Source organism: Ambystoma mexicanum, chromosome 13, assembly GCF_040938575.1.
Source record: "Ambystoma mexicanum isolate Mex_15411 chromosome 13, UKY_AmexF1_1, whole genome shotgun sequence".
NCBI lineage: Eukaryota > Metazoa > Chordata > Amphibia > Caudata > Ambystomatidae > Ambystoma > Ambystoma mexicanum.
Window position 1 is genome coordinate 235,193,607 of NC_090938.1, and position 27,839 is coordinate 235,221,445.

Here is a 27,839-nt window from a genome sequence, read left to right on the forward strand (position 1 = left end):
GTAATTAGTTGGCGGCTCGGCATTTATAAACAAAACATACTAGAAGTGCTTAAAAACAACAACAAAAAACTCTCGTCCTATCAACATGTCTCTCAGCGGTCCGCAGCATCTGTAAGGCGACAGGTCAAAAGATACACGACGGATGCAGTGGCCCGGTTCACAATGTGCCAAGCATGGGACCGTCCTATGTAATAATCCACGCGAACAAGGCGGCCATCTTGGAACTGGCACAAATATGTAAATGAAGGAGGCCTGACGTTTAAAAAAGAAAATCATACGTAAGGAAAACACTCGTTATTATAGTATTTGTCTATATGTTAGAATAATTCGTAAAAGTATGCAAAGTTTATTAAATTCCTGGTGTATTTAGAAGGGTCACATTAAGATAACACGTCGGTTGTTTTCACCCGCATCATGTTAAACTCCTAATTCATTCACTTAGATCACCGGGATCATCCATGCAGCGCTCCCTTTCTCATCTGACAGGTCATGTATGGTCTGCTTTAAGATGGCCGTCGCCGTGTTTGCATAGCCGCTTGGTTTGGGGGTAGCCGGCTCTTTGGCGGGCTCGTCGGCTCCTCCTTTTTGGCCGACGAGCTCTGCACCGGGAGGCATGGCGGCACTGAGCAGCGCTGGGCTTGGTTCACCCCTGCAACAGGGTCTGAAGGAAGCACTGCTCGAAACCTTGAGTGGTATCTTGTCTGCTGCTCACGAGGTACGAGCGGCGGCCGAGGAGCAGCTGAAGGTGCTGGAGGTGACAGAGGGTGAGTCATGTGGGTGCACGGGGACAGATGAGCGGCGAGTGCAGGACAAGTAGTGTACTACTGGATGACATCACTCCCTTTTCATGATAAAAACTGTCTACTTTTATTCCTAAAATATACACATTTTTATTATTTTCTACTTAAACTAATGCATTCCTCTTTTGTCGCAAAATCACATGGTAGATTGTTCACTAGTGTTGCCATGTGTGCAAAGGTTTGGATGTGGTGAGCGTGTTGTAATTGGGGCGTGGTGTGAGGGGTGTGGCTTAATGTGACAGTTCTGGGTGATGAGGGAGAATGCATTGCATGTGTGTATTTATTAACATGTATGGTGATTGTGATGGACAAACTATGAGTGGATCATTGACGGAGAAGTTGGTTGCCAAAGTTGCGTGCATGAGCTAATAATGCAGGACACAATGATGGTGAACGGGCAGTTGAAATCGGGGTATGCATGGGAGCTGTAAGAAGTGTGACCAGGAGCGTTTATTGGGTTGAGTTATGGACGTTGGCTACAAGTAAAGGAGATAAGCAGGGGTGCATGGAGAGTAGTGAGGTACACTTATGGTGGGGCTGGAGACTTTGTTGGTGTGGTAGGAATGTGGATGGGACAGGTATGGCGGGGAGCAAATTATACATGCAGGAAAAGGGGTAGGTTGAAATCGGGAGTGGGGTTGGGTGTACCGTACATGATTAGTGGAGCATACCGAGGTTAATGTGTAACCACCTAAATGAAAACAAAAGTTTCCCGTGGGTATGCGTGAGAAGGCACCTAGACCTGTTTGTTACTGGGACTTGTCGATTTTTTTGTAAACCTTTAAAAAGTAAGAAAAATAAAAGTCCCAGAATTCCACGCCAAACCAGGATTGCATGGGCTTCTCATTGGTGGCCATGTGAAACCTGGGAGCTCTAAGTAGGGCCTACATGCTTTAAAATAGGGCGTTCGCTGGAGAAGGTTGGCGAGAGCGTGTGTGTGTTTGAAAGGGGGCTTTTATATTTTATAGAACTCCACAAGGTTTTAAAATGAGTTAAGTAACACAAATTTGTTTGGGCGCCTTGTCTATCGCCACGAGGCCCCAGGATGCCGTTTATGGAAAAAGTCCCCCTGTTTCGTTTTTAAATTTTTTTTTTTAAATGGAGGAAATTAAGTTTTCCCAATCTGTAGTCCAAGAAGGTAGCAAAACCTAACTAGCTGTCTTCTTGGGCTTACATGCTCCGCTCTGACTTTACCAATAGCCCATCAGGTGCACTGGCCATATGAGTAGGAGGGAGCACAGATGGGGTTGTGAGAGAGGCTGGTGGAGGTGGGGGCCAGATTTGAAAGGGACCTTGAATGCCGGACTGCCCAGATCAGGACAGAGGCGCAGGGGTGCTCCCGCATCCCGTCTGGGGAGATTACGCAAACCCAGTGCCTCAATTCAGGATAGAGATGCTAACTAACCAATTCCTCTAACAATTTCCCCCTTTGCATATGCCTCTCAAACACCAAACGCAACCACTAACCTACAGCACAACAACTCGCACACCAGTACACGACTACCGGCCGCAGGCTGAGGCCGCCAACAGCACATCACTGCTCTCTGACACTTTTCCAGCTTCCTCCCACTACCTAACCCCCCCTTCCTCTTTCAGAGCCGCCAGGGGACCACTCCGGTGGTGATAGTGCGCAGTACAAATGTCCTTTAACATTAACATCTTAAAACCACCGCAAACTGGAAAAAAACACCCTCAGCCATTAACAAAGAAACATTTACAACGGCTGCGACAAACTACAAAGCAGCAATATTAAACATTAAAAGGGAGACTTATAACGCAAGAATACAAAATGCCAAATAGGGTTCAAAAGAGCTCTTCGCTATCCTCGGAACTGGAGATCCCAGTTCCACCTACAGAACCGTGCACTGAAGATGCCTCCTGGTGTGCCAAGATCCAAAAAGCCCACTTAGACAAAATAGCTCTGTTGCAAACCAAAATAGATGCAAAAAAGCATAGTTTACGATGAGCACACTGGCGTAACGGGGGGCCCCGCATCCCCTGCGGTGCTGGGGGCCCCGCTAGCACATGTCCTGGGAAGGGGCCCCACTTGGAGAAAAAAAATGGAGAAAAATGTTTTTAAATGTTTTTTTTTTATTCACTGCATTCATAAATACATTATTTCTGTAACAGAAAAAATTTCTTTATGAAGGCGGAGTGACTCCAAAAAGAAAGGTGGTTTTTTTTTTTTTTTTTTTTTTTTTGGAAGCCCCAGGGTTCCCACCATCCGATGACATGCAAGACCCCAGGCTGGAGGCCTCCATGTTATGGGGTGGGAGGAACCCTATGACTTCAAAAAGAAACTTTATTTTTGAAGTCACTGACTTCAAAAAGAAACAATTTATTTTTGCAGTAATAGGGCTCCCTTCGATCCCATGACGAATGCATGCATTTTGAAAGGGTGGTCACTTAAATGTGTAGGTGGGTTCCGGTTTGAGTGTATGGTAAAAGGGTGCACACAAATGTACGGGTGGCTGCTTGAGTGTGCCTGTATTGTGAAAGGGTGCACACTTTCGATCCAATGATCCCCATGACTGAACCGTGCCCTCTCACACTAACAGACCATAGCCAATCTGACCGTATACATGTACACTCCTTAACTGACCTGCCGAAATGTAATTAACTATGTATATATGTAAATATGTCCTTTCACCAGATTCTACGTAATGTAATGTTATGATCTATACTCATGTGTGCCTTATCCTGCAACTAAGCTTTTATGTAATCTTATCTTCCTGTTCTCTGTTGCGCCGTTACCTCTGGTTTTTGCGCGCTATACTAAATAAACAAACTTAAATGTATGGATGGTGGGATGTGTGTGTGTGTGTGTGTATATGGTGAATGGTGTGTGTTCTTTTGTTCAGGGGCGCAACAAAACCTACATTTTGGGGGGCTAATCCTCCAAATGTTGGGAGTGGCAATAACTTCAAGGGCGGCAGGGCAAACTTATTTGTGTGGGGGCCTCTAAGTTATGCATTTTAATGAGACTATTCTAGTGCAGCTTCAATGTTACAAGCAGTTAACTCTCTCCTTTAAGTCTGAAAGCACCCACTTGTGGACTGCTGTGAGAACGAGCGGTCTCCTGTTCCGTCTCTACCTTTCCAATCACTCCTTTGGCATGCAAGTACTAAACCCACATCACAATTTAAATTGCCTAAAACATGTGGCATTTGAATGCAGGTACTAACAGTGAAATGCTTTACGTTAGTAATTGCTTGGCCCTTGTTAACAGCGAAACCCAGGTGCAGTTTAACCTCTTTGACCTTCAGAGCAGTTGCCAGACAGAACAGGACAGCCAGGTTGAGGCAACACAGCACAACATGTCGGGGGGGGGGGGGGGGGAGAACGGTGAGGGGGGAGGGAGTGTGGCTGAAGCCCAGTCAACTCAATGGTGTTACGCCACTACTTGTGTTTAATGCCTTGATTACTTATTGGTAATAGTCATTACTCCTAGCCCTATTCTTTCTCTTCCCTGTACTTGTGTATAAGGCAGTACTTGTGTATGTGGCACTCTGCCTCATACACAGGTACTGGGATGAGGTAGAGGTACATGGAGGTAATGACTGACTTAGCTACCTGTTATCTTCATTACTCCTAGACCTACTTTTCCTCATCCCAGTACTTACCTATGAGGCAAGGAGCCTCATCTCATACGTAAGCTCTGGGACGAGGAAGAGGGATGTGAAGGTAATTCTGGGCTGATTTTGGGGGTGGGAGGAAGAGGGGATGTGTGGGGGTCGGGATTGTGCGATAAATCATAATGGTTGTCCATGTCCAGGCTAAGCAGGCATGAAATGTGGTATTAGTGGCTAGAGAGGCATTTTGGTGCAGCCAGTCTAGTCATTCCTCAGTTTGGTATGACTTTTTTTTTAAAAATGCCCATTTCTGATAAAGCATTTCTGCTAAGTGTAATGCCTGGCTAGACTGGCATTTGGGTGCTGCCAGTCTGGCCATTTCTTATTGCGGCATTGTGTATTTTTCTGGGCATCTGTGATGAAAATATGTCATTTAAAACACCTGCGCACAGGTGTTTATAGGCATGACAAGACAAGGGAGGGAAGATGGAGGAAGGACAAGACAAACAATCTTACTAGGCCTTGTCATTCAGATCGTGCGAAAATGAGAAATGCAATGGGAAAGGGGGGAGGGGAGGGGGAAGCAGGGCAGTAATGCTCTGAGTAAGTGCAGCCAGGGCAGCGTGGCTCTGGGTAGTGCAAGGAGAACAAGGGACTGTAAGGTTACAGTTACAGCCCCTAAGCGTGTGGTAGGCCCGGAGGCAGTGCAAGGGTGACTGATCAAGAAAGAGCCTGGACTCAGTGAGACTCTGCTGTTCCGACTGGTTGCTTGACTACCCTCAGACAGGTATGTCAGCAGGGGAGGGAGAGAGAGAAAGCAGAGGAGAAGAGAATTTTGAGCAGCTTCAGGTGGTCCGCTCAAGTTTGAGAGTGGCAGGGAGGCCATTCCAGGGGGATGCACCTGCAGAGGAGAGAGATCTACCTCCCACTCTCTGCCTGGAGAAGTGTCTAACCCTTAGAGATTTGGAGGCAGTTGGAGCAAGGGCTCGATAATGAAGCTATTTTGGAAGAGAGCGTTGGATGTAGTGTGGGCCCGATCCCCAAAAAGCCTTGTGGACAATGCAAAGGGTCTTGAACTTGATCCTTGCAGCCACCGGGAGCCAGTGGAGAGATTTCAGGGCTGGAGAGATGCGATCCCTGGACTCGAGGCCAAGGAGACTTCTCGCTCTCCTGTTCTGGATTAGTTGCACAGGGTGGAGAGTAGAGGAAGGCAGATTGAGAAAGAGGTTGTTGCAGTAGTCCAGCATAGAGAGAAACAGGGCTCTGGAGACAGTGAGCTTCTGAGGGAAAGGGAAGAGTCCCTTTGAGGACAAGCTGCTGGTAGTGGGACTTCTTGGTGACGTTCGAGATGTGAGGAGCAAAAGAGGGTGGAGTTGAAAGTGACGCCAAGGTTTTTTGCCTCGCAGGAAGGTGAACAAAGAGGGCCAAGGTAGGTGACGAGAGGGAAAGCAGGGGCAGGGGTTCCAATGAGAAGGATCTCCGTCTTACTGACATTATGGCAGAGATGGTTGGAGGTGCACCAATCATGAATCGAGGATAGACAGTCGGGAATGAGCGAGAGAGGAGAGGAGCCTGAAGGAAAGCTGAGTGTCATCTGCATAACACTGAAAGTTAAAGAACTGAGATCAGAAGGGCCAAAGGGGCTAGGTAGAGGTTGAAAAACCAGGGTGAGAGGATAGAGCTGTGTGGAACGCCACAGGTAGAGAGATAGGTGGCAGAGAGAAAGGGACCAAGTTGGACCAGGGAGGGGCAGTACAAGAGGAAGAGGTCAGCCACTCCAGGGCCTGATCCGTGATGCCCAGGTTCTCACGTAGTCGATTGATCAGGATGGCGTGGTTGACTGTGCCAAAAGTAGAGGAAAGATCAAGGAGGATTAGGACAGAAGGAATGCTGGAATCAAGGTTAGGGAGCAGATTTTAAAGAGTTAGGCTGTGTTAGAGGTTGCAGAGACCCAGGCTTGAATGTGTGCTCCCTTCTTGATGAGTGTTATTGTTTCGACTGGCATTTTGGTGCAACCAGTCTAGGCATGTCTAAATGTGGCCTGGCATGCTTTACCGTAATGTTATTACGTGTCTACACTGGGTCTACATTGTACAGTCAGTGAGATATGTTTTCAATGTGGCATGGCATTTTTAATAGCAAAGCATTCATGTACCTGCGCACTGTTGGTGACTTGCATGTATTGGATTGGTGTTATCCTACAAAACAATAGCAAACACGCTGGCTTTTTAACCAATTTTTCTCAAAGTGTGCTGTATATTGCATTAAAACACATATGTTTCTCCTAGTACAGTGTGCGGCATACCCCTTCAGCAGCACGTTCGTGCATATTGTGCAAGCGTGATAATTTAGGCCGGCAGAGAGTGTGGGTGACCCGTGATTTGTTGCTGAGTTGGAGGGGGGGGCCCTCAGCATGGCTCGCAGGCCCCCCCCCCAGTTTGTGTTACGCCACTGGCTGAACACTAACTTCAACAACTCTTACAACTCACAGCCCTTATAGTGTCAACCATTCTAATTCGCACCAGTCACCACTCGAGAGGTAGAAAACATCATAGCCAGTTTAAAACCTCTGAGATGTCAAGGGGATATTTGCCCAGCAAAGTCCATAAATGAAGGAGCAAATGATCTTGCACCCTTCATCGCTTCTTTGATTAATGCTTCTTTCGTACCTGGCATAGTCCCGGATAATCTTAAGGAGGCTTGGGTCATGCCCCTTCTCAAAAAAACGAATTTAGATCAGAATGCCCCTACTAACTATAGACTCATAAATACAGTCCTGTTCCTCTTGAAAATCATTGATAGAGCGGCATACCTCCAGATAAAGCACTTAGAAGACAACAACCTCTTTAGGCTTGCGTCAATCCGGATTCAGACCTAGACATGGTACTGAAACAGCTCTCCTTGATTTAAAAATCCAAATGGATGAGTTAAAGTATAAAGGCAACATCGCCATCCTACTGCTGCTCGATCTCTAGGCAGCTTTTGAGTTGGTCGTAAGATCCTTACCAAGCACTTGACTACAGCAGCCGCTTTCTACACCAGTGCCGCTACTTGGATTCAATCCTTTCAAGCCAACAGGACCATGAGGGTCTTCTCTCCTACATCATCTGCTGATCCAGTTCCAATCTCCTGCGTAGTGCCCCAAGGCTCCTGCGTCTCTCCTACCTTATACAATATTTTTCTGATGCTCCTGTTCAACCACCTTGATGGCTTGGGTGTCACCTACACTAACTATACGGATGACACCCAAGTCCTTATCACACTGACAGGCTGCTACGACAAAGAATCAAAATGATTAAACAATGTCTATCTTCAGATCCAGGCTTGGATGGCCACCTACGGCCTCTGCTTAAACGACGATAAGACGGAGCTTCTTATCATAGGCTCTCACTCACGACTAAATAAGCTAGACACACTCTACAATTATTTCAACATTGATGGAAACCTCATCAGGATCTCTAGCAAGGTCAAAACACAAGGTATCTACTTAGACTCCACCCTCTCTCTTTTTAGGCATGTCAACGCAACCGTCTCAACAGCATACACTACCAAGTTGATCAATGGTTGCAAACCGTATCTTTCTACCAACAGCTGCATCACGCTTGTGAGAGCTCTGATCTTATCCAAGCTAGATTATTGCAACACTTTATATCTAGGCACCAATGAACGAAATCTAAACAAACTTGAAGTGCTTCAGAATAACGTGCTCAGATCAGCTTTAAATATCCCTAGATCTAGCCATGTCTCAGTAATCGGGCGGGACACTCGCTGGGCTACCAGTGCGAGAAAGAATTTCATTCATAAATGCCTGTCCAATACGGCCCCAAAATACCTAGCTGATAAACTTATCAGGAGCCAATCCACCATATCCAACTACTTACATTGCCTGAACATTCCCTTAAGCTACAAAAAGCAGGCAGATCCAGCTTCCCCGTCTTGGTGGCCAAGCTATGGAACACCTTGCCCAGCATTCTCGGAGCAGAACCATCCTTCTGGTCCTTCAGAAACAGTGTAAAAGCCTGGCTCACAACAAAACTAACTTGCACTCCCTGACACTCTGTATTAATTGTTCAAAGCCTTTTCCGGTAACTTTGCCCAGACTTGCTATGTAACCCAAGTCAACTCCTATACTTTGTATCTATATAACTACTTTGTATCTGTAACTTTTTGCAATATAACTCTGTAACTATGTACTCAAAGCACAAGCGCCTAGTTACCTCAGGGTTAAGTGTGCTCTACAAATAAATAAACTAGACTAAACCAGTACAGAGGAATTGCAACTGGTGAATATATGAAATGGAGGGGTGTAAAATGTGTTTAAAAAAAAAATGTAAAACTCTGTAAGGTTCTGGTATGTGCTTTCACTTGGATATTTCTTTTAAATAATGGGTTGCAATACTGTATTTAACAGCAAAATTGCAAGATAAAAATGTAGATGTTTAAAGCCTGTTTTGCAGAGCACATGTTAAACACTCCAATAGTTGCCATGTCACCCACTGTACTTAGATACGTTTTGTAACGAGTGTGGATGTTGACTGCCCCCAATAAAGAACTGGAGGCCTCGCTCGAAAAGCGAGCATTGCTCCACTTCCAAGCAGGTCCTGCCCAAACCAGATCTTGAGGTCTGTGCTTCATTCTTGCTTTTTGTGTCTAAAGAAGTTGGTAAGGCTTGTCCCAACAATACATGCTAGCATTATCCCTGCTAAACGGAGTTAATGCGGCTAGTGCCCAAAAAGCCTGTCTCAGAAATATATTCTTGCGCTGCCCACCTTTTCAATCTGCGAGAGATCAAATCCTGTAGCATCTTAATAAATACCAGCGCTGCCCCTCAGTTCTGCATAATTTCACTCACTGCACATTCACTCAAACACGTATGGACACCAACATTTATTAAACGTAGCTTTTTATTTTTCTTTGCTAGGAGCCTTAAGACCAGGAATTGTAATAGCTGACATTGGTAAAACGTCAGAACTTTTTAAATTGTCCAATATGGCTTAATACGTTCAAGACTTTGGGCCTGAGAACAAGTGTGGCGGTCTGGAAACAAGGGTGCCTGCTGGGGCCGTTGTGCCTGATGGTTCTGACCCTGCCGGGCGTAGCGGCCCCCGGCCGGCAGAGTTGCCATAGAAGTGCCACTGCCAGTGCTTTCGAATCCCCATCACCATGGTGTCACCGGGAAGTCAGGCACTGGATCTGGTGTTACAGGGTTGGCGGCAACCCGCTGTTTGCACTGGCGGATTACCGGCAACCTCGTAATGAGACCCTTGACACCCACAAAGAGCATTGGTGATAAATCCATCTGCTTAAAATGATCATTTAACAATATAGTTGTCACATACACAACATTTGCACATCAAACAATCATCTGTAACATTTAGCATTTTCCAGGGGCAGACATTCAACTTTTAAGGTGTGAAAAGCCACTTATGCTCAGTTCTCGCACACAGACAGCACACCATTTCTTACTCACCAAGAGTTAATTATCACTCGCTAGTGCAGAATCCAGATTTCGGGCATGATTTTACTATAATCCCATGTAAGATTGAGTGACATTACAGTGGAGTGTCTTTGAGGTTGGTATGAATGGACAGCTCCTCGACAAATTAATTTGTGCCATGGATTAGTGTCACCTGAGATAGCATCACTCTAACATCCTATGATAGTCTAATAAGGCCTAACCGCTAGAGAAAGATCGTTTTGCATGACTCCCAAAGTGAAAAAGGTTGTGCCCAGTTGTGCTGTGCAACATGGTAACATTAGCCACCTCCAAAATCATTCTACCTTCCACCCATACAGACAAGATATCTCGCACAGACAGCACAGGGTACACCACCTGAAGACGGGTGTGTACATTGAACTTCCCTATACACCGCTCTAGATCAGGACCACTCTCCACAGTCCTTAAATCCCAATCTGACAGGCCCCAAAGACAACCATACAAGCAATTTACATTAGCAACCGGGAGCAGACATTAACCACTCCCTTAGGGTAGTGTCTTAGACCCCCACGCCCCCAGTAAGAGCATTGGTAGGAACAGAGATAGAGAAAAGCGAATACCTGTCACTTTGCATCAGAATGGAGAGTAGGCAACACACCCCTGCTGTGGGCAGCTACTCTTACTCATCTACAGAGGACTGAATTACTAATGTCACATTTTATTGATAGTCCACTGCTCAAGCATTCTACTAACCCTTTTCTTATCAAAACATGCACCGTATACAGTACTTCCAGTAGATACCCCACACTTAATATATCTGCTCTAATGTTTCTGACTTGATACTCAATAATGACAGCTCAAGAAATGCTCTCTCCTTTATAGTTTAATTCATTTTATTAGGAGATATAAATAGTAAAGAAACATTGCTAATATTGTAACTACACATAACACACTTAATGTGCAACACGTTATTAATGAATATGCAGTTATCATTGCCTCTGTGTCTATTCAAGACCAGACAATTATTTCTGAAGCATACAAGACCCTTCAAAAGTAACTGATGACCTAATTGGTACCCACTAGACCTCCCTAATTCCCACATACTTTCCAAGTTTTACTTGTTACAAAATTGTATGTTTTTTGGGTTTTCAAGGTATACAGCATTACTGTCTTACAGTGATGACTTGCAAAATGCACAAATCATGTAATAATCAACCCAACCCCATCTAACTCCTTATAGAGACACATTAAGCCAACACAATATTGTGGCTTTATTTGCACATCCTAAATAGGAAAACAAGTGCCAGAATGCAAAATAATAGAAGTCTAAAAATCTTCTTTTCCACCTTTTGGAACCTTTAGCACTTGAAGACGCACATTAAAAGACATTGTTTACTGAGGCCACCTGAGGTATAAAGATTTTCGCCACACATTTCCAGCTTGCTTTTAGGCACGAAGTTTATAATGAATTAACCACATAAAAAGACATCCTTTTTGCATGCCAAGCTAATGGACATCATGGTTCTAAATGAATCTTTAAAATTAGCTTTACTGTGTTACTCAATAGTTAATAGGTAACTGGATGGGCTGTTTCATTTGGAAATATCGCATCACTGTGCGAATTCATTTAACCCTTATACCCAAGAATGGCGCGGCTAACAAAAGAAATGGTTTTAACAACCGAAATTCAGGGGACGGGAGGGGGTAGGGAGAGGCTGCTGTACAGTGCCTTTTCTCATTTCATTTTGTTTCTGCTCATGAAAGTCGTAAAGGTTAGCAAGTCTCTTAAACCATGGCTCAAAATAAGAAGCGGTGGCTGCGTCCATTACATTTAACTGTGGCCCATTAGTCGGACATCGTTAGAAACAAAGCAAAGTGTAAAAACTTTGTCGCCCAGGACGCAGAAGAATGAGGCAGGGACAATTTATTAATCAAGGCGGAAGCTGCACCGCGGAGCCCTGTGCAGGGGCAAATTGCGCCCAGTGCCGAGAAACTAGTGCTTTAAGATACAAGGCAATATGGTCAGAATTGTTCATACTATACTAACTGCAGGAGCAAAGCTTCTGTTCCGCTAAAGTGGTTTATTTTGTTGTGTGTGTGTGTGTGGTTGATTATGGCAAGAAATAAACATTTTTTTATGTTAGTTTCAACCGAGTTCTCTTCAATGCACGGGAGCGTTCCCTTTTCCGACTTATACAGATACTTTGTAGATCAGTAGTTGGTGATGATGTGGCAAAGATACTGTAAAAAAACAACTTATTATTTTTCCACTTTCATGTTATGTAGTTTAGATAGTCAATGAGTTTGCGCTCTGAAGTAGCTGTTTTGTCATTTAATAGAGATTTTGATGTCATATATGTTTGTTTACACTTACAGCCCAAACCGCTGGACGGTTTTGCACCAAACCTGTGCGAGGACGGGCAGGGGGGTGGAAACACTTTGATAGGGAGGTGTTTTAATAGGTGAAAAAAATGTTGCTGCTGCCGCCATGTCCCCGGTCAATGTTCGTGCCTGCAAAAACAAACACATGTCCATGGACGGTAGTGGGATTGGTGAGGTTCTTGGTGAGTCTTGCTATTTGAAGGTGTACTTACGTACTTGTTTGGTGTAATCGTATTGTGGAGGTTGTGGCCAGATTCGTGCCCCCAAGAATATGGCCACTGGTCATAACCACCACAGTAATGTGTATAGTAATTTATAGGTAGTGTAGGGGAATTATATGGGGCACAGTATTTGTAATGTGATGGGATGATATAATTGAAGTGCATATGGTATTTATGATTGTAGTATTGAGGTTAGCAGTTATGGTATATGTAGGTGAAGGGGATGATATAATTGAAGTGCATATGGTATTTATGATTGTAGTATTGAGGTTAGCAGTTATGGTATATGTAGGTGAAGGGCGGGGGGAAGAAAGATCACACTGGGTATGGACACTTGCATATGGAAATAAAGCTGGAATCTGGTTCATTTTGTGTGGGGGGAAGTGAATTTTTTAAACAAAATAGTTAAAAACATTTATTTTCATTCAATTGTACATATACATTTACTTTTTAGACCTTCATAAACAGTCCGTTGTAAGTGCTGTTTGCTACAACATTAGTGTGTGTTACTGTTCTTGTTTCGACTTGAAATAATCATCGGGTCGTTGTGGGGGCGGGAATGCATAGTGGATTAAAAAAACCTATCGCATTTCAGAATTTACGAGTTGGAGTACTTGTGTGTGTGGTAGCATTGATATATGGTGTGTGATAGGATGTTTGTTTGAATTGTGCTGTAAGAAATGATGTGTTTAAAGTAGTTAGGTAACCGTTGGCGTATTCTAACTATATTGGCTTTTAGATGCAGTAATAAGTGTTATGGCATATTTGAAGTGGATTACAATGTTTGCTGATAAGTACACTATTAACCTTCCACAAACCCTATTGCATAAGAAAGCTGGAAATCATGACATTACCAGAATGTGAAGATTTAATTCTGATTTCAAACCCTATTCGGGATGAAATGAGTCTTCTGACTAAATCCATTTGTGTTCCTTTGGTTTAGAAGCTGTTGACGGCTGCATCAGCAAAATAGTGGCAGGTATCACTGTGGTTTGGAAGACGCACAGATAAAAATCGAGCAAATTATGGAGGTGACCGTAGCCAAGCAGTTAGAAAAAGGAAGTCTTTGGATGAAATCCATCAAAGGCAAAAAGAATACTACAAAACCAAGAGGCAGAGGCCTGTGCAAGGCAAATGGCTCAGAGTTTGAAGTGGGCTGTTTTTGAGGCAGAGGAAACATGGCATGATCTATAGACTGGTCTAAAAAAGATTGCAGTTTTATATTGTGGCGTTTGCTGGACGTACCCTAATTTAGCAGAGACCATCTTCTTTGTATGTTGGGATTACTGAAAAATGTAAGATCGAGACTTTGGTATGGCACAACAAAAGCTTTAGGTCTGGTGACGGGCAGCGTTACTACACCGAGTGTAGGTGTGATTTGTTGGCTTTGGGCGGCAAAACAGATGCACATATTGGTGTGTTTTGTTAAGGGAATTCTATGATGCATTCCTTACAAGGGGAACTACTTGTTACTTGATGTTTTGCAGATAATTATTGCACAAACTTTGAGACCTTCGTGATCAGTTTGAAAAACACAGTCATGGTGTTATGCATGATTATCATGGCTGACGTGTTTCATGACAGATAACTGCAACAGGCAGGCATATGGTTCAAGAAGGACCATTTTGACATTTAGGGCGTTGGGTCAATTTTTTGACACAATGGCCAGGGCTCATTTGGTAGTTTTTGTGGTTTCATTGTAGTTGGTTGAAACTGAGAAAGTGTCAGCGGCCATATAATGCATGAAGATGGTTTTGTTTCTTGAGGAGGATTCACAATTGAAAACGTCCAAGATCTGAATATGAATTGTCATCAGTATACCCCTGAAGAATGTCGAGCAGATTGGCAACATCGACAGAAACATGTTGGGTCTTGATGTATTGAATGTATATACATTAGCAATAGGGTTGAGCAATAACCTTGCATATCCTCATGTTACATGACTGTTTTCTTTGGACACTTATTTTGGTAATTTAATGTATGGATTGTCTAATTCATGTATTGTGCTCGATTGTTTTACATTGTTGGGTGTAATTTGTGCGATTATATGTGAATACATTTTTCTATTTGTGACCCCTGGTTGGTCAGACATTATAAACAGCCTTTGTGTGTTACAATATAACAAAAGCAAATTTCATGGAAAATGCATATTACATGCTGCTGCACTAGAAAAGCCCATACTGACCTGCAAAGTCAAATCTGTTAAGAAAATGCATGTAAAAAATATCGAGCATTTGACTACGCTTTTCAATCTGGCTTACTATGTTGCCAAGTTAGGAGAGGCTGTTGATACATTCCCCAAACTCTAAAAGAAGAAGAATCCAGATTGAATCACGGAACACTACGTTAATGATGTGATGGCTATTTCCGATTGCATGAAAATAAAAATGCAATTAGACGTACACAATCTTAGGTTCCTCAGTGTTCTGTCAGATGGATCAACTGATAAAAGGAATCTTGAAACAAGATCTCATCTGTGCGATATGTTTCTGAAGGAATCCTTGTCACACAGCTGTGTGACATTATGGCCATGAAAGGCTCCTGTGCATCCGGAGTGAAGGATGTAATATTGAGTGGTCTACCAAGTGTGGGAGTGCCATTGAATTGTCTTGGGAAGAAATGCGTTGGCATTAATACAGATGGTGCTGCTGTCAATTTAGGAAGTAAATCTGGAGCTGTAAAGCAGTTATCTAATGAGATGTCTGCAAACCAGGGATGGGACAACAATGGCCATATTGCAGTTGTGCACTGTGTAGCTCACAATCTAGAACTTGCTTGCAAACTGTGATGCTAAGAAGGGCAGCTCATATTTAATCGGATTTGAAGAGGTGCTGAAGGGATGTTTTAATCTGTATTATTATTCACTAAAGCGTAGACTGGAACCTAAAGAGATAGCAGACAACTCTGATGAGCCACTGAAACATGTTGGTTTATTACAACTGATTAGATGGGTGGCAAGTCAGTGCTAACTGCTATCAAGACCAACTGGGAGCCTACAGTAGTACACCTTGAGCACCTGGAAACGGGCAAAGGCAAATATGCTATTGAGCCCAGTCGGTTGCTCCACAATTCAGAGTCCTTTCTTTATTTCTTACGCTTTGATAGACTTTACTATGCTACTTCAGCAAGTATCAAGGGCCTTCCAGCAGGAAGACCACCTCATATCGGAGGTAGCAAGGAGAATTGAGTTCCTTTTGCAGAAACTTCAACACATGAAGGCAAAGCTTGCCATTTTGCGGGGGTCTCACTGCTACCACCAGGAAAGCCTGGCAGGAAAGGCCAGTTTAATGTTAAAGAAGACACTATTGACTTGCTAGATCCTTTCTACAAAACTGGTTTCTGGAGCATATCGGTGGCGAACCCCATCCTTTGGTCACCGTTTTTGATTTCACTTTGTGACCAGACAATGTTGATCAGATATCCAGTTTTGGGGATGAAGAGTTTGAAAAATGTATTCAGTACTATTCAGACCTTGTCGGATGAGTAAATTTAATCTGCTCCAGGAAAGTGGCTGGATTTCAAACTTCATGTGTTTCGTCATAGAACACACAAGCCTGTATCTCTAGTTACTCAACTATTGAAGGACTGCCCAAGAAGAAATGAAACGTGTTCTTCCAATTTTGGAGACGATGCTCTCTATCAGTCCAAAAACAGCAACCTGTGAGCGAGGATTTAGCAGCATGAACAGGTTAAAGAATGAGCTGCGTACCTGCCTAAAAGCAGCTGGGCTATCTGCACTAATGAGGATTCAAGTGGACAGCCCAGACGTTTATGGATTTGAGCCGAACCAAGCAGTACATCATTGGCTCACTTCAAACCCAGGAGAAAGACATATTATGGACCATGAGCTACCTGGATTAAGAAGCAAAAAAGCAGTTGAAGTAGTTTCGTCAGACAGCAACTAATTGTTTGAAATGTATGTTCATAGCTTGAAACAAATTTAAGTCTGCCCTTTTTCCCCATCGTTGAGAACAGCAGAAGGCACATATTATAGGCAAACGGTGCTGGCCAATGTTTAATTGGGTCACCGTTTCTTTTCAAGAAAAAGTGCTTGCGATTATATTCAAATTAGTTGTGATTAAAAAAAGTAAGCTGCTACGGAAAGTCACATCGACAGCACTGTTAAAGTTGGTCACTCGTCACAATGTTCTTTTCAAATAGTGTTTTATCATGATTTTCTGGGTCGAGTGCATTTCTCTTAGGTCGAGTAGATAAAATAAGTTACTCGACCTGTAGGTCTAGTGGAATATTAATGATTTTGCACGCCCTGGCATAGCGGGCAGAAAGAAGAGAATCACAGACGGAAAGAAGAGCAGTTTTGGTGGAATGAAGATGTCGAAAACTGGACGGGAAATTACGTAAAATATAATTAAGAGTGACAAAAGAAGAAACCTGAGGGTAAACGAGACGTTCCAACCGTTTAGAAAGATAGGAAAATAGAGGGAAAATTAGAAGGAATAGCAGATCCAGCCAAGGTTTTTATTTTTAAAGACGGGAAGAATAGCATGTTTAAATAGAAGTGGAAAGGTAGTAGTAAGAGCTATTAAGAAGAGGATAGATTTTGGAAATAGGTATAAGGAACAGGATCTTTGGGAGAAGCAGTAGGATGAGCCAAAGAAATAGGAAGTAACAGAATTAGAAATCAGCAACAAATAAAGAACAGTAGAAGAGGTAAAAGAAACACAACACAAGGCGGGTGGAGAAGTAAGAGAAATAACAGAACGAAGAAAGTCCATTTTAGAAGGCAAAATCAGATGCAGGAAGTGTAGAAAGAGAATGATCAGGTAGACGGGGATAAAATAGTTGAGAGAGGGACTGAAAGACTACCAGAATGGGAGGATTGAGAATAAAAAGGTCAGAGTAATAGATGTTTGGAAGAAAGTGCATCATCGTATATGATATATAAAGTATGATTGCCTAAGTGATCGATATCTATGCCAGTGACGCACCAGGCGACAGAGCCCTTCGCATGAAGCGAAGATGGGGAGTAAACTAAGGCTAGGAAGGTGTTTGAGAAGGAACAAATTTAGAAAGAGGATATAAAGTATCGAGAGGTAGAAAAAAGCAGAAGTGGCATCAACCATTAGTTGAACAGTAAAGGGATGGTGTTTGTCGAACCTGAGTGTTGGTCTTTTGTTTTGACTTCCTCAGCATTAATCTGAAACCTTCATCCAATCACCTCATCACTTACAGCAGGCAAACAAGTGCTAAGCTGTCCATGACATAGCATGCAACACAGTGATGGCGTGAGGATCAAATCTATACTGGTACGGTCACTCCATGACCGTGAACACCAGTGCTAGCTTTTGCCCGGCGATCATTCGTGTTGGCACAAACCTTTTGAAGGCAGATAATCATTCTTGAAATTTTAAGGATTGTCTGGTAGATTTTCTATATGAATGCACCTAGCCCATAGCCAAGACTTCTGCAGGAGTTGCTAAGTCAATCTTGTGTAGACTAGTATGGTAGGGTGTTCAAAGGTCATATAATGACCTGGCTATCGCACACTCAAGCAGCGGAGCTGTGCTTAATCTGGAGATTAATCCAAGGAGGAAGTAATATGATATATATAACTCGCTTAATACCCGAAGGTTTCTAAGCGCAGACTCGGGGATCGAACCTGTGTTGCTCGGTGTTGTCTTGCTTCCAAGGCGAGCACGTTGCCCCTGAGCTATCCTCCCGAGACCTGTCTGTGACAAGGAATGTCTCTGCCACCAGAAGGATTGCCTTGTGTGATATAATAGAATAGATGGTCAGAAAAAAGCCTTGAAATCTAATATATATATATATATATATATATATATGTGTGTCTGTCTGCTATAGAAATTAAAGAGGAACTATCTAGAGGGCTTGAAACATGTCTAACAGGGGCAACACTTAATGAGGAATCTAATGGTATGGTTGAAAGTTGCTCTAGTGGCGACCCTGGTGGTTACAATTGCTACTGATGCTCATGTTGCTTAACAAACAACCATAGATATTTTGCTTAACAAATGACCATAATATAAGGTTAAAATGCAGCAAAGATTAGTACAAGAAATCCGGGAAAATTTAAGACCAGAATATCCAGGTAATTGGTCTTATTGACAATCAAGAAGTAAAACCTGCATCAGTCATCATGCCTCCCAAGAGGCAATCTGCTTTTGTAGACACCAGAACACACACAAGCCTTGCAACAGTCTGATGCAGCCAGACCCTACAGTAAAGGCAAAACGGACAACCGGTTGATGCAGCTGGGCATGCTTCAAAACAGCAATAGACACCAGATCAACGTCAAAGAAGACTCCAAAGTGGGGGGCGCTGTTGTGCAACTGACAAGATGGTTGCTCTTGTTTAGCGCTCCAACGCCTGAGGTCTGTCGGGGTGAAATCCACCTTTTTTTTAATACTGATTTCTCAGCGCCCACATTCGTGAAGCAAGACTCCTGATATCGCTGGCTAGCCACAGACCTTTTCTCAGCCCTTCTCGGAAATCGAGGGACAGGGAACGGGCTGCCTGCTCCGGAGCTGTAGCGAAGGACGAGGAGCTTGCATGCTCCGTAGCATCAGTGAGGGACAAAGGAACGCAACGCTATGTCAGCCGCGTGTGGCACATCGGGGGACGCAGATTCAACTTCGCCAACAAGGTGAGACTCTGGGAGCCGAGTTGGGAGTTGGTGGAACCCCCCACCCATTGAGTTATCCCGCACCCCCCACCCCTCACAGCTTGAAACTCTCTACTGTATCCAGCTAGAGGCCAGACACTGGCACCGTTAAGGAGGCCTCCCTGAACTACGCAGATGCTCACTACCCTGCTTCTGGGTGGTAGGAAGCTCCCCCCACGAGGCTATATTTCTTGCACAGTACGAACAATTTAACTAGAGTGGAATTCCACCACAGGACACCATTGGTCCTTTGCACTGTCCTGCATCTGAACAACTGTGGCCACGGGCACTACAACATTCAGCAGCCTTAACTCTACCACGTGCTGGACCCCGAGGGGGGCCTCTTCGTGAAGCACCTCTGATCATCACTGACCCGACTTCAGGGCAAAGCTGCTTCAGGGGGTCTCTGTGGCCCCTCCTTCCATCCTTCACCTGGTGAGAAATAGGGGGGGGTTACAACTATGGGTGCAACGACCCCCAACAACTTAACCACCAACATAAGTGAAGCCCTGCAGCATGCTTGGGTGGCTCCCAGTGAATATATGGTGGGAGGGCACTCGCCCGACACTGTCCGTTAACCGATGGCTATTGGGAGGTTAAACGCCTAGCATTCAGTGAAATGAAAATTTAATTTTTTCTTTTTTTATTGGTTTAAAGTGCAATTTGGTTAATAAAAACCTTATACACTATAGCATAAACTACAAATCATTTTTATACAATATAAAAAAATACAATTTCAAATCCCTTTCCATTTACAATACTTCAATTTTAGTTCTAATTCTTTGCTTATAATATTTATAACGAATTTCAAATCACCACACTTCAAATTGCATAATATTCTGGATACACTTTTCTACAGTCAAAGTAGCATTCGTAAAATACTACTCAAATTAAAAATATATCGTTAATATAGATCTCGTTATAAAAAAATATTTTTTCCCCAAAAAAATGGCTCTCTTCCAAATATAAAAAGCTGCCCCAATATGTACCTTAATCCCCCCCCCATAAATAGTTGACCAAAACTGGTCCGATATTATCATTCTCAGGTCACTTACCAATTTCCATAACCTTTATAATACCATTCCTGTAGATCACTACACATGGTAAGAATGTGTCTTGCGGTTTCCACCTCCGTTTTACAATACCTACATAATCTTTCTGCTCGGGGGATATTTGACCAGGTACCAGTATATCCTTTACACGGAAGGATATTCAAGCGTAGTTGCATAATAAATCTTCTCATTGCTCTATTACCTGTTTTTAATAAATATTCTCTTGCAGTGGCCGGTTTAAGTCCCTGTAGAGCATAGGCAGAATAATGTTTCTTAGTATAGAGATATGACTGATTTTCACACAGATCCCAAGTGATTGATTTTTTTTCTTTAGGCTTCTGAGTAGAATAGTAGCCTCTTCTCTCTGCCTTGGTACTTTCAGGCCTAATTCTTCGAGGAAAGAGAGTACGGTATCTTGTAGGCTTAATTATAAGTATTTATTTTCCCATCCCCACTTCTATGTTTACCAATAAGTCTCAATAGAGTCCCTTCCTCCCCTTCCCCCATCACCATCCTGAAATATAATTTATAGCATCCTATTTTCCACAAGGTCGCCAAGGAGGTTAGCCCCAGCTCACATCTTATCACTTCTATAGGTACATTTCCAGGGAGGCCTAATACAGGTCTCCAAAGTTTCCCTTCCAATTTACCTAGATTAGTCAGAAATGTTCCCTCCACCATTTCCAAGACATATAATACTCCAGGTATTATACAGCTTTTGTATACCTCTAGGAAACCTTCTATAGAGTGTCCACCTTTACTATACATGTATTTTCGTATGACGTTCCACTTTTTTAATGTTTTAGTTTCCACCATTTCCTGAAAAAAGTTTATTCGGGGATTACTCAAAATTGGAATCCACAAATAAGGGTAGGCCTCCAGTATTACGGAATTTATATGCCATCTGGAGGCCAATTTTCTTTTATCATTTTTGGTTGCTCCAAATATCATGATCTTAGTTTTATTAATATTCAAGTTGTTTTCCTCTGAATAAAACAATTAATCCAACAACCTTTGTAGTCCCACTGGGGTTTTATCCATCAAGATGGTATCGTCCTCATACATCAAACCACATATAGCTTTACCACCTACTTTCTATTTATAATGGCAAATCTATCCCATAGGTCCGACACATATAGGTTAATAATATGGGTGAAGTTGCACATTCCTGTTAAAGGCCAGTATTTGTTATAATTGCTGGAGATATTCCCCCCCCTTTACCTAGGCAAATTGATAGTTGTATCCCTATACATTTTAAAAAGTGTAAGATTCTAGGACAGATAGTTTTTCCCACAGTAAATCCCTAAGTGGGAACGATCAACACAATCGAAAGCTTTGGCGTAATCGATATAACGCACATAAAAGAAAAAAAAAAGGGGAAGACTTTATGTCAGCAATAATATGGTTCAACATAGATTGCCCAACATGCTGTGGTCTTTTCTGAAACCCGTTTGTTGGGTAGATAACGATCACTCATCTTTAATCCATTTATTCATACTACCCACGAACAGGGAACAGAACATCTTACAGCTAGTATAGCCATGGGAAGCAGTCGATAATTATTGGAGATTTTTCTATCCCCTGTTTTAAAAATAGGTACGACTATAGCTTGCCTTCAACTATCGGTGATAATTCCCTTTTCCTGTATTCCGCTAAACAGTTGTAGTAAAAGCACTGCCCATTTTCTGGGATTTTGTTTGATTACGATGTTAGCTAGCCCATCCGGGGCAGGGGCTCTCGATTTCATTTTTGTAATTATTTGTAAAATATCTGAGATATCATAGAGAAATAACTTTTCCCATAGGGCAAGCTACTTACAGGTGGTTCTATAATCCGACTATGCTTGAAGAAGAGATTTGCAATATAATCCATGAATGGCGCCGCTACCATTACCTCTGACTGCCTGGCACCGTAGAGTGTCTTGACCAAGGTCTGGGAAGCCTGCCTTGCCCCGCTCTGCTGCTCGGGCTATTCCCACCACCTGCGACTACACAGTGTACAAAGAAATATTACTCTATCACTAGGGTGGGAGTGCGGTCTACTGGGTCAGAGCACTGGACCTCCTTGGAACGCTCTGGAAGAGGATTACGCCCCCTGCGCCTCTAGAGCATGACTATCAACGCTCTATGAGCCAGTACACAAAATCCACCCCTAAACGACTGATCACCAGCCCGCAAGCCTGGAGCCAGAAGCAACGCCAGTGGAACTCACTGAAACCCAACATATGATGGTGTGCATGCAGGAGGGGTTCGCTAATGTGCACAGCAAACTGGACAATATGACCACCACCAGAGACTCCATCAAAACCCGCATATACAAAACTGATCTGCGACTAGGGGAGGGCGAAACAAGAGTGAGCACAGTTGAAGATGACGTATCCACCATGAGAAACTAAGTCGCTACACTCTCCAGGTGTGTACTCCTGGTGGAAGGAAAGGATAATCTAGAGTCATGCTCTCGTCGTAATAACATCCTCCTCATAGGGGTCCCTGAGAGCAATTGAGCACGCACACCAAACCTGGGCACCTCCGCAACCCCATCATTGCACATGTTCTTAATTACTGGGACCGAGACGCGATCCTCTGTGCGGCCTGCAAACAGGGAGACCTGATGTTGGGTTATAACAGAATACATGTATACCCCGATTTCACAGTGGCTGTCAAACCAGAGAGGAAATCATTCTTAGCGGTTAAGAAGCGACTGCAGGATCATCATGTAAAGTAGGCAATGAGAGAACCTGCCAAGCTACGTGTAGAGTGGAGCAAGAAGACCCCCCCCCCCTTTTTAAAAAAAATGTTTTAAATTATTATTTTTTAAAAACATTTTTACGCTACCCGACGAGGCCATGACATTTCTAGATGACACGCTACCGGGGTCTTGATCTACAAACATGGTTCCTGATAACTGTTTTTGCAAGGGTGACCAAACTGCCCCTGACCACGCTATTCTGGCGATTTGCTATGTGTACCTGAAGTACTGTCGGTTTAGTATTCACTACGATATTAAGGAAGGCAGCCCTCACCTCTGTAGATCAACCAATGATTGGGGGCGTGCCGCCCCCTGACAGGGCAAATTATATGAGAAGTACATTTGTATGTTTGTTTATTTTATTTATATAGCGCTCCGGACCCAGAGGTAAAAGGGGGCTTAGGTACACGGTTACATACAGTTTACAATTATACATATATACAGTTTGTAAGTGAACTGTGAACACTTATCCTCTCTATTTGTACCCAAGTTCTGTGCTGGCCCTGGTGACTCCGTGCACCGGCTCCCCCATGCAATGTTGCGTTTACAGGTTGGGATGTTTCTCGGGGGAGGGGGGGGAAGGGGGGTGAATCGTCTCCCTAGTTCTGGGGACGATGTGGGGGGGAGGGGCTTGTTCTTTTTTTTTAAAACATTTTTTTATTGAAGAATTGTCAAGGGTACAAGTATTCATACGTTTCTCAAACTCATAGTCAATATACACAAAGCAGGGTTATATACCTGTTGAACAACTTTCCAACATTTGAATAGAATCAAGATAATACCCTTTCGATCCCCCCCACCCCCTCTCATCCCTTGGACGTGCTCCTAACTTGGTGATGTCTGGTGTGTGTGGTCTGCGGTGACCGGTTCATTCTCGTGTGTAGTCTCAACATCGGGTGCGTCAGGGCCCCTGCAACGACCATTACTGCTTGGACGTAAGGGCCCACCAGTTCCTAGAATCTGTCACCTCTGGTGGGGTTTAGTCTTGATTGTCTCTTGAAGGCCGCCCTCTCAAGTCTGCAGGTCTTGAAGAGTGCAGTAAGCCATTCGTATGTTCATGAGCCTGCGTGTTAGTGCGTCGGCATGCCATTCTGAACTATCCACCCCTAGGAGCATGGCAGTGGAGGTAAATGCAATGTCTGCCCCCTCCATGTCTGTGCCGTTGGTAGATTTTGCGCCAGGAAGGGCTTAGTTTGGGGCACAACCAGAGCATATGGCCCATGGTTCCAATGCCTGAGCATCCCCTCCATCACAATCTCGTGGGTTGGAGCCCCATTTTGTACAATTTAATTGGGGTGTATGTTTTGCCCTGAGTCTGTCATTGCTGGATCGTCGGTCCTATGGTGGGGATGCGTTTAAGTGTCAATGGGAGTTTATTTATTGGTGTGGCCATTATTTCCAAGGGTGTGAGCGGGGCCATCGACGCTAGTTGCATGGTCCGCCCGCTGTTTTCAGCACTTTGATTTAACCAGCATTTCATTCACGTGATTTGGGCCGCTTGGTAGTAGGCCATTAATGAAGCCCCCTTTGGCTTTGCTGGCTGGCAGGATCGGGAGACGGAGCCTGGATATCTTCCCCCGCCATACAAATTTCGTAACTGCTGTGCAGAATTCCTTAAGAATACTAGGCGATGGGCGGTTTGGAAGCATCATGGTTAAGTGTATTAATTTGGGGTAGGAGTTCATCTTTAGGGTGTTTATTCTCCCGGTAAGAGTTAGTGCCAGGGAATTCCACCTCTCGAGATCCGCCTTGATGCTGCGGAAGACCCAAGGGTAGTTCTCTCGGAGGTCGGAAACTGAGGTGCTGATTCGTACCCTGAGGTATTTAATGGATTGGGTTTGGAGGGCAAAGGGAGCCACTCCGCCTGGGTCCCATGGCACATCAACCCTGAGTGGCGTCGCCTCCGATTTATTCCAATTCACTTTGTATCCTACCATCGGTCCGATGTCTTGTAGTAGTGATTCGATGTATGGCAGGGTGGATGGGGTCTTGCTGATGTAAAGCAGGAGGTCATCTGCGTATAGCGATGCCCTATGCTCCTCTGATCATTGGAGTATTCCCTCCCTTTTCGGGTCTATACGCAATCGTATGGCTAGGGGCTCAATGGACATGGCGTATAGTAGGGGCAATTGCGGGCAGCTGTGCCAGGTGCCCAATTTCAGCGTGAATTTGGCGGAGGCCACCTCGTTGGTGACTACCAAGGCTGTTGGGCCTGTATATAGGAGTTTGATTAGCTGGACTAAGGATGGGGGGGGGAGTGAACCGTACCTGAGTAGAACTCGCAACATACACTCCCATTGGACTTTATCGAACGCTTTTTCCGCGTTGACTTCCAGTACAGCGTCCTGATGATTTCTGGTTCCCGCTATGACGTGAAGTAGCCCAAGGATATTGTCACTGGAATGTCTGCCCTTTTATAAATCCTGTTTGGTCTTTATGGATCACTTGTGGGAGGATGCTCTCGATTCTTTGGGCAATACTTTGCCAGTATTCTAGCATCCAAGTTTATTAGGGAGATTGGTCTGTACGACCCGCATAGCTCTGGATCCCTACTGCTCTTATAAAAGACTATAATGTTGGCCGCTAAAGTTGATTTCGGGAGCTGGTTTCGGTGAGCGCTTCTTGGAATACTGCTTCCAGTTTCGGGGCCAGCATCTGCTACTTTTCTTTTTTATCAGTCAATCGGAATCTCGTCGAGCCAACAGCCTTGTCGTGGGACAGAGAAAAAATAGCTTGAGTAATTTCTGCGGCTGTTATGTGGGCATCAAGTTAGTCGACTTTGTCTTCTGATATCTTGGGTTTGGGCACTGAGTCAAGGAAGGTGTCTATGCGGGGGTGGGGGAGGGAGTACCTGTTAGATGGCATGTATAATACACTGTAAAATTCAGCGAACCTAGCTGTTCGTCCCCCCCACCATGAGCTTGTTCGAATTATCCATGATGGCGGTGATCATTTGAGCGGCTTGGCGTTGTTTAATTGCTAGGGCCATCATGTGTAGGGGTCTATCGCTCTCATAGTAGTACTGCTGCGTCTAGCTAGTGTAGGACTTTTGGGCTCTGGTTGTGAAAATTTGTTTGATTTCATTTCTAAGTTTCTGGAACAGAGGCTGAAGCTGCCTCTCTCAGGACTCATTGTGTTGGCTCTCCAGATGTTTGAGTTCAAGTGTTGGTCTGGCCACCTAATCCCCCCCCATTCATTTTGCTTATGTGCCCACCGTGAGATGCATTGTTCCTTAAGTAGGCCTTGAAGGCATCTATGCAGGGTGAAGCCCTGGGTCTCATCATTTTCCCAGAACTTCTCGATATCGTCTTGGAGTTTCTACACTATCTCGGAAGTGTGAAGTGCACAGATTTAGACGCCAAGCCGTGGTTTTGCGCAGTGTGTCGGGAGGTGTTATGTGCAGCATCACCGGGGCGTGATCTGAGTTGGTGATCGGAAGGCTGTCACATCTTGATACCAAGTGTTATGTTGGCAGGCATCAGCCAGTAGTCCAGCCTTGAGTAACTATTGTGCCGATGGGAGTAATACGTATAGTCAGATTGGCTCAAGTTGCAAATCAATCATTAATGTATGGAGGGCAGATCTTTTCCACGAGTTGGGTGTGTTGTCTAGTCCTTTCCCTTGGCGATCAAGGTCGGGGGTTAAGGATTACAGTCAAGTCTCCACCAATTAATGTGATATTCCTCATGAATTGGGTGCATTTAGCGAATGTGCGTGAGAAGAAAGCAGGCGAGTGGGAGGTGGGGGCATACATGTTCAGAAGGGAGAAAAACCAGCCCTCATAATCCCGGCAGATATGTTGGACTTGTAATGGTACCCGTTTGTGTATTAAAATTGAGACCCCCCCCCCCCCCCGCTTCCCGTGAGTTGGCGAGTGGGCTGCGGTGCCCACCCATCCTCTCGCCAGCTTCTCTGATTCAGTTCCATTGAGGTGTCTCCTGGAGGTAGACAATATCCCCCTGTATGTCCCTTATATAGTTTAGCATGCGCCTGTGCTTAATGGGGTGGCCTAACCCTTGATTGTTCAAGGTTACATGTGAGTTTCGCCATCGCGTAGTTGCGGGTGTATCTGTGATCTGGCCCCGGGGGACCTTTCCCTTCTGCATAAACTTTCAACTCGTGGGTTGTCATCCCCACAACTCTCAAACATGGGCCAAAATGTTGGCCATTTAGAAACCAAACCATACAAGATTGGCTGAGCCTGCTCCTCGGCTCGTGCCCAATATAAGGCTTATAAACTCCTACATTGGGTTGGTGGTAGCAAACCGGGGGTCTGCTTCCTCGGCCCATACATTCTCCTCGGCTCTTGTGAGGAGGTGGGTAGCAATCGTGGTAGAGGTTGCCTCTATCTGCGTTCTTCCCTCGAGTTCTTATGGAAATACAATTGAGGTGTTCCTATTCCTTGGTCGTAGATTGATTTAGCCTCCGGCGGAGACCAGCTTTCAATTGTTTTGGGCCTTGCGTCGGATTGAATGAGTCGGCTGTCTGCGTTTCCTTAGGCAAGTCTGCATCAGGGTTTACCGGTGCGTTTCCTTTGTTCCACGTCCCAGCCAGGGGGCCCTTTACCTGTTTTGTGCCATTTCCCCCCTGCTCAAGGCGCGCTCCTGACGAGATTGGGGGGGTGGATGGTCTGGTCCCGGTTTTTCTGTCGATGCGCCCTCAAGATCGGTCAACACAATGTTCTTTAGCTGTAGGAAGCGCCATGCGGATTCCGGATCCTCAAACGACTGCCATTGCCTGTCTAGCTGTATAAACCAGATTGCTGGGAACTTGAGAGAGTGCCTGTGGTCAGGCTTTTTGAGTGCCTCGAATATGGGGTTAAAGCGCCTCTGCCTTCTTGAGACCTCTATCGAGTAATCAGTGAAAATCCTTATTTCGGTACTGTTCAGGCATATCTGGGAAGATAGGCTTTCAAGATTGCTACTTTGTGCTGGAAATTCGACAATCGCACTGTGATGAATCTTGGGTGTTCTGTAGGCGATGG

General features: G+C 44.3%; 1 protein-coding gene across 1 annotated transcript in view; it reads left to right on the top strand.

Moving 5' to 3' along the window:
• Window positions 1-568: 568 nt before the first annotated feature.
• IPO9 (importin 9) overlaps window positions 569-27,839 on the top strand; it is a 904,513-nt gene continuing 877,242 nt past the window's right edge. Inside the window, exon 1 of the mRNA XM_069633697.1 lies at window positions 569-764. Coding sequence (XP_069489798.1) covers window positions 614-764 — 151 coding nt within the window. The 5' untranslated portion in view covers window positions 569-613. The remainder of the gene's footprint in view (window positions 765-27,839) is intronic.